This window comes from Seriola aureovittata, chromosome 1 (genome assembly GCF_021018895.1).
Source record: "Seriola aureovittata isolate HTS-2021-v1 ecotype China chromosome 1, ASM2101889v1, whole genome shotgun sequence".
In the NCBI taxonomy this organism is placed as follows: Eukaryota; Metazoa; Chordata; class Actinopteri; order Carangiformes; family Carangidae; genus Seriola; species Seriola aureovittata.
This window is the reverse complement of record NC_079364.1, coordinates 13,711,262-13,725,636: the sequence shown is the minus strand read 5'-3', so window position 1 is coordinate 13,725,636 and position 14,375 is coordinate 13,711,262. Positions and strand designations below refer to the sequence as shown.

Genomic DNA, 14,375 nt, shown 5'->3' with positions numbered 1-14,375 from the left:
AAAACAGAAAAAGCTGGTGCCTGGTTTACAATTTCCTGGACAGAGCGGGCTGGTTGTCTGCTGTCAGTTTTAAAACTCTTTCTGTTACTCCTAACCTGTAATTTAAAGTACCAGAAACGGCAGTCATATTTCTGCTAGGCTAGAAAATAAAAAGAAGCCTTTACCCCGACCAATAGAGGCCAAGGGGACGTTTGGAGTAGAAGTACACTAGACTTAAGCTGCCAGCTCTGTCAGCTTGGGGTGTAGAGAAATATTAGCTCTGTGGCATTAGTGTGTGTGCATGTGGATCTGTGACTAACTGTGGGTGGAGAATTTTCATCTGTCAATAAATTGTTTCTTGTGTCATTGGGTGGAAAGCTTTTCTGTAATTATGATTTCTCTCGTCTTCAGACTCTGGAGGTCTGAGGAAAAACAGGTTATCGATTTCTCTCCACATCAGCGCTCATTTCCTCTTCCTCTGATCTGTTGAAATCACTGAGTGACGATTGATTAGCAAAGTACACTGCGCCTCTGGAATTACAGCTGCTGTCACATGCAGTATCAGAAAGAGTGTTGAATCGCTGTTAGTAAGCAGCAACATTTTGACATTATGCTGTCCTTCTTTTTTTCTCCATTTGTCTCTCTCTTCCCCTCTCTCTCCTCTTCCTCTGTCACAGATCACGTTCTTCATGCTGCTGTCAGCAGTGTGTGTGATGCTCAACTTGGCGGGCTCCATCCTCTCCTGCCAGAATGCTCAGCTGGTCAACTCTCTGGAAGACTGTCAGCTGGTGAGACCAACTGGACCTTAAGCTATGCACTCTTTATACTTTATACACTTGAAAAAGTGGGGATGATATATATTGTACAATTCTTTTTTTTTTCTTGAATCAAATGTCTGAACCTGATTAATGCAATATGCATAAAAAATCAGACTAACTTACTCTTTGCAGTGATATCAGTATCTCCAACTTGAGCTTCCATGGTGCAGATTTGCTCAAATGTATAAAAAAAAAAAACAGGGCTCAGGTGTGGCCACGCCTAACTAACAGTATCATCTGTTATAAGCTGTATATTGAAACCTCTAACCCTAACCCTACAAAAAAAAACTATTTATAGCCAAACATACTCTAGCAGACTCTGAAAATACAATTAATTGCCTCCTTTATTTACCTCAAGCCTGTAAATAAAGACGAAAACAGCCCGAGGTTCAGAGGGTTCATCCCTGGAATGAGTTGCATCACCTCAAAAGCTGTGGGGTTTCACTTGTAAGTGCACAGCTTGTGTTATATTTTGTTGTTGCAGTGTTGTAGTTGGTATCAACAGTCAAGCCAGTCACTATGAAGTCAGTGTGAGCGTGAGTCCACATTGACAGCACTTCTGTTCTCAGCAGGCTGCACAACTGAGTCAGCAGCGAAAGAGAGCTTTGTCTGTTAGTGACTAATGGCTCATGATTGTCACCTCCATCTTCGCCAGAACTGAAGCTTGCGAAAAAAAAGATAAACAACTTTGAAGGAATACTCCAGACATTATATATTACACCTCCAGTGTACCAGTACTGATGAAGTGTAATGCACTGTAAGTTTTTGTTACCAAGCCAAAGACAGGAGATAATATCATCTTATTGTCTCAGACTCACTGAGTATTGCTCCCTGTGACTGTGGTAAACTGAGATTCATGCGTAAAAATGGTGGAAATTCACCCTTAAATGAAGTGAAATGTTTTTCACAAGTGGTTTCAACCAGATGCTCTCCACTCTTGTGTTTCCAGCAGTGGTGTTAACACCATGGGAAACAGGAGAATCCAGCACACTTCAAAATAAGGCTTACTAAGCTTTTTCTGCTTGTAGCTGGTGATCAGCCTTCACATTTTCATAATGAGATGCAAAGCTGATTTTTTTTTTTTTTTAAGTCGAATTTACAGCACCAGGGGTTCTGATCTTTTTTCAAAACTGAAGAAGTCCCTTGTGACTCATCCAGCACCCAACCCACTAACCCAACCACTTCCACATTAGCAGCAGCTTTTCTCCTTACACAAGCTGAGTAGACCAACTTCACTGCTTTGTGTGGTTCCCGAGAGACCGTCCCCCAGTTGTGACTGAAATATTAACATTCCTCATCTCCTCTCCCCAATGTAATTAACCCATACTTGTTGGGTTCATGTCCTGCTTTCTCTCTATCTGGGACACATAGCAGAGGTATGCTCTACCTCCATCCCTCCCTGGGTAGCTCCTCATATCTTACAGTCTTTGTCTTGTACACTTGAAGTGCAGCTGCCTGTCTCCGTCACAATATATTATTATTCTCATGTGTATTTTGTCTTTTTGACAACATACTTTTATTGAAAATACAGCTCATATACGACCTTGTTTATAACATACACAATTTTATTTTTGGAGAAAATACTTCAGAACACTAAGCTTAGGTCTGATCTGTGCCTGTGTGTTTGTTTGTTTGTCTCTGTGCATGTGTGTGTGTGTGTGTGTGTGTTTGTGTATGTGGCTTTCATGCATGAGTGCGGATGTGTGTTCCCCCCTCCTCCCCACCAGCTCAAGTTTGACAGCGATGGAGTGTGTGTATGCTGCGAGCTACAACAACAGAGTTCGAGCTGCAACAACCTGGGAGAGACACTGAAACTGAATCCACTGAGGGACTGCAATACCATACGCCTCCGTCTCAAGGTGCGTGGGAGCCTGCATGTGTTTACATAGCACTGGATGTGAGAGCTTTGGTATTTTCACATGTAAAAAAAAAAACATTCTGTACATGTTGGAATGTGTTTAGACTCCAGTGAAATTGGATTAATTTCTCAAATCCAGTCTTTAACTGAGTGCAGATCAAACTGCATATTGGATTGGTGTTGTGGCATCTAACCTGTCTACACTGGTAGCTTTGGTAACAACATCATATGTACACTGAGTACATTTGTAGAACACAGTGCATCATTGTAGCCAGACAGTGTTTTGTCACTGTATTAACTCATCTGTTGCACCCAGTAAGAAGGGTATTTGCTGATGTATACAGGCTGCAGCCATGTTTCAGTCGCACTCTGTGATGTCACTATTGTTGGTGTTGGTGAATCCAATGGGGTAGCCAGACTGAGAGATAAATGCAAAAACTGCATCATAAAAATGGATCGGACCCAGGTGTCATAAGTCAGATGCATTTTTATGATACTCCCCCTGGTTTTAATATCTCAGTAATTGTGAATAATAGCCAACCTAACTACCCCTGCACTATTCACATGAGAGTTAATTTTTTTTAATCATGATTCAGACTGTTTGCTTTCCACAGAAAGAATCATATCAAACGATCAGGTACCAGTATCCAAGACAACACTTGTTATTATGCTCTCTTCTTCTAAACAACACTCTGGAGGCTATGGCTCAAGTCATCAACGAGACGATATTAAAATTCAAAGTTTTCTTGCGCGCAGGGGCATAGGAATTAGAAAAAATCCATCTGCTCTGTCTCAGCTTGGTAGAACTCGAAGTTTTAAAATTTGCATTGTAAGTATATGTCTTAAAGTCTTGCTCCCAAAATGGACAAATTGGGTTATGCTTGTGCAGTCAGACACACATGTCATGGCGGTTTCTGAGTCATGGCTAGCTCCAAATATCCCCTATTCTTTTCTCTCAATAGAAAATTACCATCTATATCATAGAGACCACACTGATAAAACTGCCAGTAGAGTTGCTTTTACGTAAGTCAGAAATGTGCACATTCAATAGCACAAATTGAAACTGAGAAGTTGCAACTGACTGTAAATTTTACCTTTCAACATGCACTCACAGTTATTGTCATCTATAGGCCCCTAATTGTGAGTGCAAGTGTTTATCACAGCTCACTTTTGGACATTTGTCCAATGTGTTTATAATGCTGATTAGCAAATGTTAGCATGCTAACACACTAAGATGGATAACATTATACCTGCTAAACAGCGGCACATTTGAACAGCTGTTGTGAGCATGATAGCGAGCTGACATTAGCATTTAGCTCAAAGCAATGATGTAACTCAGTGCAGCCTCACAGAGCCATTGGAATGATCACAGACTCGTCTTGTCACTTCTCTGATAATACCATATTATACAATATAACTTGGGTAGCAGTCAGTAGTTGTTTGATCTGATGTCTCCAAGTGTCCATCTCTCGCTGCGTAAAATATCCCTTGTGAGAACAGTCAAATGACAAAACAAAGTGTTCAGTCTCAGATTAATTGAGCAGGAAGTGGAGAATGGCAAGAGCATTTGTCTTTCCCCAAGAGGCAGTCTTTTTAGTATGCAGTGTGTATCCAGCCTGGGCTGGTGCATGATCTCGGTAGATTATCTTGACTCGGAGTGTCTGCAGGAATGATATACAGTATGTGCTACTGTGCCTTTATTGGATAACGATAATCATATCCATTCATTTTATGTCCCTGATTGATTATAAAACATTGATAACCAAATAAAAGACTTCTTAGGATGAAGCATGCTTATGAAAAGAGGAAAGATCAAGCACATTTGTCATTGTGATCATAGCTCATTAAAAGAGATATGGGAATTGGTGCTATAAACCTTTATTAAGTGCCAAAGTGGTCAGATGTGTTGAATTATGTCTAAGAGGAAGCTGTCACGCCCAAGTCCCCAGAGTCCTCGGCCATTTCAGATGGCTGTTAGGCTTTCGTTGATCCTAATGAACTCGCCCGCAGCTGCCATATAGTTCCTTTGTCATGAAAATACACAGAACATGGGGGGTACTGAATTATCACAGCAGGTAGACTAAGTAGTAGACCAGACCACCTTCTCTTGCTTATTAACTCATTTTTGACAGCAGCTCTTCTACATGTAAAAGTTTTGTTTTTAAAAAGGCAATTAGACTTATCCACATCGCTGCTGATATGTGTCATTCTACCTTTTGCCAGCACATTTAATTTCCCTGCTCTCTTTCTGTTCGTTACACTGCCTAAGGCTGTAAATAATCAGTGGGAGGGAGTACTGAGATAATTTGTGATTTCCTGTAAGGGGGCGGATGTGTAACCTTTCTGTGTAACTGACTGGCTCGGGGCAATGTTCTTCTAGGGGTTAAATATCTGGTGAGCAGGCATGTTAAGCAGTTTCTCTAGAGGTATCATTACATTTGCCTTGTAGTATTTATTATGTCATTATGTACATTGTGGTCACAAGGGAAATCACAGAAATGCACTGTCTCATATCTGCAAGGCAGATGGATTACCATAACAAAAAAATTGCTCAGATGAAGCCATCCTGAATATTTCTTGTTTTACAAGATGTTTGCAGTTTGAAACTTATGATCTCCAGCTTTGCTGTCAGAGGATTTGTTTGGAAAAACTACATTTACTGTCATAGACACAGATAAATGATTGACAGTGAACATATTTCAGTAAACCGACTCACATGCACATGGACTGAAATTCCAGATTTATTTGCATCTTTGTCCCTGGTGTTCAGCAGTAGGGTTAGTTACTATATTTCCTCTCATAGAGGTGCAGGACAGGCATGCATGTCAGCAGCCAGCTGGAGATCTAGTCTTTGAGGTAAATTCACATTTTTACCATGGATGTGAGGTGACATGAAGATCACCAATCTATCTTTGTCAGCACTACTTGCAGACTAGTAGAGGGTGGGTGGTGTGTCAGGACCCTATAAAACTGATTAAGCTGTACCTGAGTTGAAAAACATTGGTCTCAGCATTTGAGGAAGTATTAACCTTCCATAATAACTTTTAGGCAGAAATACAAAAAAACCCAACAACATATATTTCTTTTGGGCATCAGTGGATAAGATGTTATTTTCTACACTTCCTGTCCATCTAGGAGTTCAGGGTGTGATCCACCTGCACTCCAGAGCAAAAGATTTCCAGCTCCACGCGGCAAAAAAGAATCAAAAAGATCACAGTTGCATGGGCTACCACAGCACTATGCTCTGTAGATCAGAGATGAACTTGTGTGGAGGGGCAAGACTCTTAGTATGAAAACAGCTTTTCCTTTACTACAGAGACTGTGAATTTAATACTTAATGGGAAGTGGCATCACAGAGCTACAACAACTGCTGCTTCCTGCCATTGCCATTGGATGTTAGAAAATCTCTTAGGGGCTTTGCCAACAGACTGGACTGCCCTCCCTGAAACTGCTATAGGGCTTCCTGGGGGGTGTCCTGGGTTTTCTGTCAGACACTGTAAAGAGCTGCTTGGGGATGCCGAGGAAAGCAGGAGGTCAGTGCTGTGACCTGCACTGAGACTATCAACAGAAACTCCATGTTGGCTGGAGAAAAGCAGCGTGCTTCTCTTTGCTGTGAGGGGGGGCTAGAGGGAGCAGCTACTTGGAGGCATGTGTACAGTTTGTTTCTGGTCAAGAACGTCACGGTTCGAGAGATAACAGATTAGCATCAGTGATTTGAAAAAAACAATTAAGATCTGTGGAAGGCAGAGTGCTATGCAATCTGCCACTGTAAGGTTGTGGTCAAACTGGGCAGCAGGTGCCACTCTTGTAGGGAGTTAGCAGTAGCTGTCTTGAATACAGGTCTCACTGCCAATGTGGACTCAAATCACCATATAGTATTTTGTTATGTTTTAGCTCCTACAAATCTCATTGATATAAATGTCAGCCATTTTTGAAAGTTTTTTCAGTTGGTGTCCCTGCCTTTTTAAGGCAGAAATTGACATACAGCAGCTTGGGACTTTGGGGTGAACATCATAACTTCTTTTATTAAACACTACGATTCTTTTATTGTAATCAATTCAAAAATCAAAAAAATTGTTATATTGTATGGTAATGCATTTTTTAGGGGCAGACTGACATCTGATGTTAAATGTGCTGAGATGAACTCAAACCAATGGCCACTTGGTCATCACAAGACACCGTCCTCCCTTAAAACACGCCCCATGGGTTGTTTGTGCAAGCAGCTTATTAAGACTTGTAGTTACGTTTTATTGCTAAGCAACATCCAGCAGTCGTGTCACACAGCATCTGTCTTTTCAGCAATTGCCCCATAATGACATTCTTATATTGAAGTGACAAAGTCCTCTAGTGGCCATGGTAATTATGACGGGAGCAAAGGTGGACGTCAGGCACCACTGGAATAGAGCGGCATTAAAAGTGGCACCACCCATCTCCAATGTATGATGCTTTATTCCCCCCAGTGCTTTCATATATTTTGCCTTTGGGCAATTACACAAAACTTTACAGTACAAAACACGGTATTTAATCTTGAAGCCTCAATATGTTAAAAGGTTGAATCTTCACTTTCACCCTTGTCAGTCTTCACACCAGTCGTGTAAAACACTGTAATTCTCACTAAGCTAAAAGCAGGTCTCCTTTCACCAGCTCTACTTAACGACTGGTTGTGATTTTCAGTTTAAAATGTCAGAAAGACTTGTGCTTCGTCCACAAGTCCTCCAGACTTTCCTCCAACACAAAACATGTTCCAAAACTGTTAGCGTCCAAGACAAACATGAGTTGGTTGTATTTTATGTTTGGCACTGCACAACTTCAAGCTCACTGGTTCCAACTGGCATCATCTCTGCTTTAACCTCCAGCTCACTCAGACTTGATCTTTGGCAGCTAGTTACTGGATATCAAACATGTTTGAGAAACAGTTGCAGGGCTGGTAATTCTGAATTCCTCACTTGCCAACTTAATCCATTTAACATCAAGTACTTTAAAGGGAAGGGAAGTGAATCATTGGATCTGGGTGGGACCTCCTTTAGGAAATCAAGGTACCTGCACCCTGAAAACAAACCATTACTTCATACAGACCTCAGCAGGGGGGGGCAGCTGTCCTCTCTGCAGATTATCAGAAGGCTAACACAAGTGGTGTTTTTAACGTCACTGGTAATTTTGTGCCTCCTGAATCTAGTGAATAATCTGTGCGACAGGCTGGAAAACACCCAAAAAAAGTTTTATGGGTGTTTCCTTAATGAACCTGTGCCTACAAAAAAAAAAAAAAGTGAACATGTAGTGGGATTTTAATGCCAGTGCTGAACGTATTTCTTATTCTTGTTTTTAAGGAATAATATTGCTATATTTATAGATATTCTGGGACAGCTTTGTTCAATATGATATAATTCATAAATACATAATATATCACGAAGTAAAAGTCTGCCACATATTCACCGCTGCTTTGGCTTTCTCTCCTCCGCCTTCTCATCATTTGATGGTCTTATAATGTTTGATAATAATAGCACTGATAATAATATTATCATGCATCACACATTTGTTTAAGTGAATTTTATTTTCACATATGAACCTGGTGAACTTTACTAAGAAGAGCAGCGCATGTTATGTAGTTGTATTCAAACATATAAGAGGACTCCTGATCACAGAGAACAATTTTAAACACATATGTACATGATATTTATTTTTTCTCATTTTGAAGCAGCAATAGAAGCTGCTGCCATCCTCTCCTCTCGATCTGTGTGCCAGACAGTTGCTATTCCCGTAGTCAATTTCCAGGCAAGTGGGATTGTTGTTCCTGTGCGCTGCTTCAGGAACAGGATTCATACATTATGGTTATTATAGGTTAATTTGTTAGGACATTCAAAACTCAATGTGGTTTAAAAATGGACCAACTTAAAGATTATTTTCTACCTGTTAGACAAATAGCACAAACAGCAGCATAATGGCACTGCAGTCATAAGTCTTTTCTGTGATTCGGGGTGCTAGGCTAGTATTTCACCAGCATGCACATTTATTTTTGCTGACAGATTCAATAGTGGTTTGTCCTCTTGCTGTTCACTGCACTGCCAGAGTGTGAACATGTATATGCTCATGCTTAACCTTGGATAATTATGAGGTCGTTTTCCCTATATTATTGAGTTTTTTTGTTAGGCAATCATTTTTGTTAGGCTTTTTACTGCTGTTTGCTTGTCTTACTAAACCAGATATCTGTAGAGGTGTTCTCTCACCGTTGTGCCATCCTGCCGTGCTTTTCTAAACTTGGTTACCTTACTGATGACGTCAGCGCCGTTTGTGTCACCTTCAATCTTTTGTGTGTTTTTATTGCCTTATATCCCATATTCACTTGTCTTTGTTCTAATATCCCTCATATTTAATAAGTTCACAATATCAACTGTCTTCTCTCCCTCTCTCCTCTCCTCACCTTCTCTCTCACACCCCCGTCGTCTCTCCACACTTTTCCTCCTCTTCTTTTGTTCCCTGCTCCTCTAACAGTCTCCTCCTCTCCCCGCTCTACTTTAGGAGCTGCTGTTCAGCGTATGTGCCCTTAACGTCATCTCCACCATTGTGTGTGCTCTGGCCACTGCCATGTGCTGTATGCAGATGGTCTCAACTGATGTGCTGCAGATGGTGAGTGGTGATGGAGGGGATGGCGACGACAGTAGCTGACTTTATTTTCTTTTCAGTGACCACCCTGAAGTCTGAACATCACCATCATCAGGTTAGGTAAACACACGCAGGGTCAGGAATGATGTGCCAGCCTTTATCATTTTTCTTTTTAAGATGGTGGGAGAGTAATGTTTGAATTTTTTGGTTGAATCATCCTGCTTGGTAAATACAACTTAATATAAACACACACAGTGAAGGTCAATTGCCATCAGGACCTCCCGCCTCAGTGTCCCCCCTGCATCTCAACAATATGTTGAAATCGAAGAAAACAGCTTAACATCTCTATGGATTTTCTTCCTCAGAGGTACACCGTCCTCAGTATGACCCTGTTTTGTCATTTTATGTGAAACAATGAAACTATTACCAGCAGCTAAATGCTTTCAGTCATGAGGGAAATTAGCATGGCCAAGCATGCCTCTAAACACATCAACAACTGGAGAGGTAGGGCAACACTGCCAACACCATACCAGATATGAAATTTCTTTGCCGTAAAAATGCGGTGCAAGAAGATTTTACACATTTTATGAACTATGCTGTAAAGTTTGTCCATGGTGAAATGAGTGTGGATGATAAAATTGGCGCTCGGGGCTTGATGTGAGTTTTGAAGAAACGGGAAATCCGCAGTTGATCTCAGCTATTAGCCAATGCAATAAACTAAGTTGAACTCAGAGTACGGAATACACTGTTAGTGTCATCTTCATGCCAGTTACACATCATTGAAGATCTATACTTTTATGTGACTGCTGCTAACTGATGTGAAGTCTGTAATTTTTGAGGCAACTGAAGGCAATGATAAAAAAAAATCATGATCAAATTCGATTGCCGTTATAAAAACATATTAAGCAACTATATATAATTCTGACATTAATTTACTGAGTTATGTTCTGTTATTCTTTAAACTGGGATAGACAGTTTGTAAACAGTCAGAAGCTGTTTGTATTGCACAGCAATTAAAATGGAAATGGGAAATCGTTCTCTTCTTGACATAAGGCCTTAATTCACAGCAGTCTGTGCTTCAGTGCCCAGCACAGATTATCTGAGATGTAGACAGATCATTCTCACAGCATCCTTACTGTGGACACCTGCAGGTATAAATACATACACACGAATATTTTTGCATATTATTTTATGTAAAGCAGAGTGAATGAACATTTGAATGAACAGACATGCCATGAAGACACTAGACTCACATGAAGTTAGGAAATTACAGTATTTGATAAAAGTAATTGCCAAGGCAGACATGCACACCAGCAGGAGAATCCCTATCAGGTGAAGCGGCTGAACACGGTGGCATCCAACTATTGATTCACAGAGGAGTAAAGGACAAAAGCATTGTGTCCTGTCCCTGACAGTCTTACCGAATGGCCTTGTTTCCCATTTACCAAAAGACGTGTTAGCTCAGTAAATTTAGCCAAGTCAATATCAGCAGTGGCAGCCTGGAGATTAGAAAAGCAGGCTGGCTGTGACTGGAAAAGTTGTCCCACTTAGAAAAGTCTGAGTGAGTAGAGTGATTGTGCAGCTCTTTAAAAACAGCTGTTGAATTGCCCCTGAGCAAGGCGCTTGACTTGTAGTTGCTGCAGTGGAGCTTGTTGAGTGACCAACAGCACAGATTTAAATATGTGTAACTGCTTGTAATAACAGCAGGGAGGTGCCGTAACAAGACCACATTTGCATAGTCATTTGCCCCTGGGAAAAGTATGGGTTAAAATAGTGAATAAGGACTCATGTGTAATAAAGACCTGACAACGGTTCTTTTTCTGCTGTGTTTCAGTTTATGCCACACAGGGCGCGAGCCTTAAATGCTGACTGTATGACCCCCCATGGAACCATCCTCCACCAAACACTGGACTTTGATGAGTTTATTCCTCCCATTCCCCCTCCGCCCTACTACCCCCCAGAGTACACCTGCACCCCCTCGATGGATGGACAGAGGTGAGGTATTACTCACATCTTTTCTCAGTGCTCCCTGAACTCTGTTGCAAATGTAAGTTCTGGGATATGGGGATACCGTCAGAACAGAACACAATAAAAATTGTCATTTGCAAATTTCCTAATGAATATAGTCCAACTGTTACAAGACAATTTAATTATACACAATAGTCTACTTGTAAATCAGAACCCCCTTTAAAAATGTATAAGTGCCTCATAGCCCAAAATACTTGGCACAGCCCCAAATCTTAAATCTTCAGTATCACTTCACCCTGTATCATTTCATTTACGTAGTGGAAAAGCCAAAACTTTGGTTGTTGCTGCTTATTACAGTACAATACAAAACACTACAAATCAGCTTTATTGTCCACCATGGTGGAAATTAACACATTAATGATATCCCATAAAACATTTGTGACATTAAAACAATGTGCACAGCCAAATAACTGGAAATGATAAATGACTATTTGCAAAGTGCAGTGCATTCAAGATAACCCTAGCATTTGTTATATTAAGTGGAACAAAAACTACAGGTTAATTGTGGTTAGACTAATGAATTCTACTGGTTTGTCGCAAGTGATCAGTAGTTCAGGATACTGCACCTGGCCCAGTGGCACAATAGCACACATAGGCTACTAGATATTTAGGATTATTCAGGATTCAGGTATTGGAACCTATAACTGTTTCTTGCAGCTCTCTATCCTTATCCATCCACAGACTATGACAGAAAAGTAGTCATAAATAAGCAAGGAGCAAAAATGATTGCACAGTTATTAGAGAAATTGATCATAGGTCAGGCACTGTGGGGAAGTCTTTGGGGGTACAAAGCCCTCAAGAGGGGACACATCGCAGAAACAGGATGTTTAGTTTGGGAGGAGCTAAAAGGATGAGGTCTATTATATCTTGTTGGTATTGTGCGTCTGTGTCTATTAAGTTATGGGATTTTGTAAGGTTAGAAAACGGGTCTATCATCTTTATTTAATGTGAATCACCCTAGAATTTACCATGAGAAGGTGAATATACAGATTTCAAAAGCAACATTTGCATCCAGACACAAATCCATGTCCATCATATTAAGCAGCCATGACATGGCTCTGTTTACTGTCTAACTGTGACCGTCACATGTGGTATTATCAGCCATGGCCGGTTTGGAGCCTTTCCCGTCTATTAAGCAGCTGTGACATACGTGATTCTCAGTTGTTGTGAAAGATCGGTTGACCCCTCCCTCATCACTCCCTCCATTTTCTCTTGGTCTTGCCAGAGAGAGTGCTGCTGATGTAGCCATTTGGCAGGAAGCCATATCTGTGTGTCAGTTACGCCATAAATATAAACAAGGCAGAGGAAGCATTTATGGTGTCCCTGCCCAGGGCTAGGGATGTGTCATGACATCATCATGCCTCGGATGATTGGTGGAAACTCTCAGGATGTATTTCATGCTCTGCCACTTTAGAGGAGAATGGGGTTGTAATTAAAAGATATTACTGTGAGCATGGCTGTGTATTCTTAATTGGCACCATATCAAACTGTGGTGGTGCACATAGAGTTACAGTGCCAGTATATATCATCTGGACAAGATGATATTTTTCATCCTTCCTTTCTTTCTCAATGTTTTTAATAGGCTATATACAGTTTCTTAAATACTCTGTGCCTGTCTCTCTGTGCTCTGTATTCTGTTATTCGTGATATGATTTGGATTTCTAGGGTTTTTTGTTTATTGTTAAGTTGAATCTCTGCTTTAATGTCCCTGGCAGAGGCCTGCACCTGGACTTTCCCCATTCTCCCTTCAGTGCCATCTATGGGGTGCCCATCAACAGCCCAGGGACCCTGTACCCTACTGACCTGCCACCTCCATATGAGTCCGTGGTGGGGCAGACCCCTGCCAGCCAGGTGAGGGAAATACCTAAAGGCAACGGAGCATAGGGCAGTTCATCACCTCCTTTTTTTCCAAGGAAAATATGACAAATAATGACATCTTTTTAATTTTAACCATACATAATGATAATATATAATTGCGTATGAGCAGGAGCAATAAAAACCTTGCCAGCAAACGGATTGTCTTATGATGTGAGTATAAAAGCGAATTTGACCAACTGATGTGATTTCTCAAATGTTCTGTGCTAAATGACTGGCCTAAATGTTTTTTTTAATTATGTGTTAAAATGGTTTTGCTACTATACATGCATTTCATTTTTGGACCAAAATTCTAGCATCTGCATTTTGCGATGTTGACTGTTAGGTCTGTAAATCAGATTTAATCTGAGTATCATCTGCTGTTTCAGCCTTACTGAGGCGGTCTCCCATGACCGTCATGTCAGGCTTCACTGCATCTCATAGTTTACAGTTAAAAGTAACTGTCTCATGTGCAAGCAAATTCTTTTATCTTCTGTTATATTCCCAAAATCATTTAACACCTTAGGCTTTTAATCCCTTATAACCATTATACCTGTTTAATCCATAGTTCTATTCACATCCATTTCGAATGGTGTCCTTCAAGAGGAAGCAGAAGATGAGTTTCTCACCTGGAATAGATAAGCAGTGGTAGCTGTAAATAGCTAATGGAGGCGGGCAGTGATCGATTGATTGAGTGAGAGAACAGACAATAGGCAGAAGACCCTATATGATTTGGCAAACCATGTTATATGAGCATATATTTGTAATGCACTGCACCTTGAAAAGCACATAATTGAAGCTAATTAGAGTTTCTTATTGAACTCTATATGACGGAGTAGCTTCCTCCCCTGGTACACCTGTTATTTAAACTAAGACATTTGTGTTAATGTGTTGTGGTCTTACAGAGACCTCTACAGACCAGGAAGTGGTATTGAAGGTTCTGTCCCACACAGTTGTTATTATGCAATACAGTCCATACAAAGGATCCTGTGTGATCTACATGTCTCTCCATGTTCTCTTTCTAGTCAAAGCATTTTATTGTTATGATCTGCATCTCAACTAATAATTTCCTCTTTACAGGTTACCACCAGCATTGAGCAACAGGCTACTGAGTCCAGTTTATGCGACAGAAACACCACTGCAGGTCTCAGCACTCAGGGTAAAGACAGTTGCAACATCGCAGTGAATACTGCAGAGGATTGTTCAATATTTTTGTCTGCTAGTAGTCATACTGATGA

General features: G+C 40.7%; 1 protein-coding gene across 2 annotated transcripts in view; it reads left to right on the top strand.

Annotated features, from left to right (window-relative positions):
• The window catches only part of fam189a1 (family with sequence similarity 189 member A1), an 85,312-nt gene that overhangs the window by 67,357 nt on the left and 3,580 nt on the right, over nt 1-14,375 (top strand). Inside the window, exons 3-8 of one of the 2 annotated variants that reach the window (XM_056381715.1) lie at nt 657-767; nt 2,492-2,656; nt 9,172-9,279; nt 11,090-11,250; nt 12,999-13,134; nt 14,218-14,296. In XM_056381715.1, the coding sequence (XP_056237690.1) occupies nt 657-767; nt 2,492-2,656; nt 9,172-9,279; nt 11,090-11,250; nt 12,999-13,134; nt 14,218-14,296 (760 nt within the window). The remainder of the gene's footprint in view (nt 1-656; nt 768-2,491; nt 2,657-9,171; nt 9,280-11,089; nt 11,251-12,998; nt 13,135-14,217; nt 14,297-14,375) is intronic. The other variant, XM_056381724.1, reaches the window with a different exon arrangement.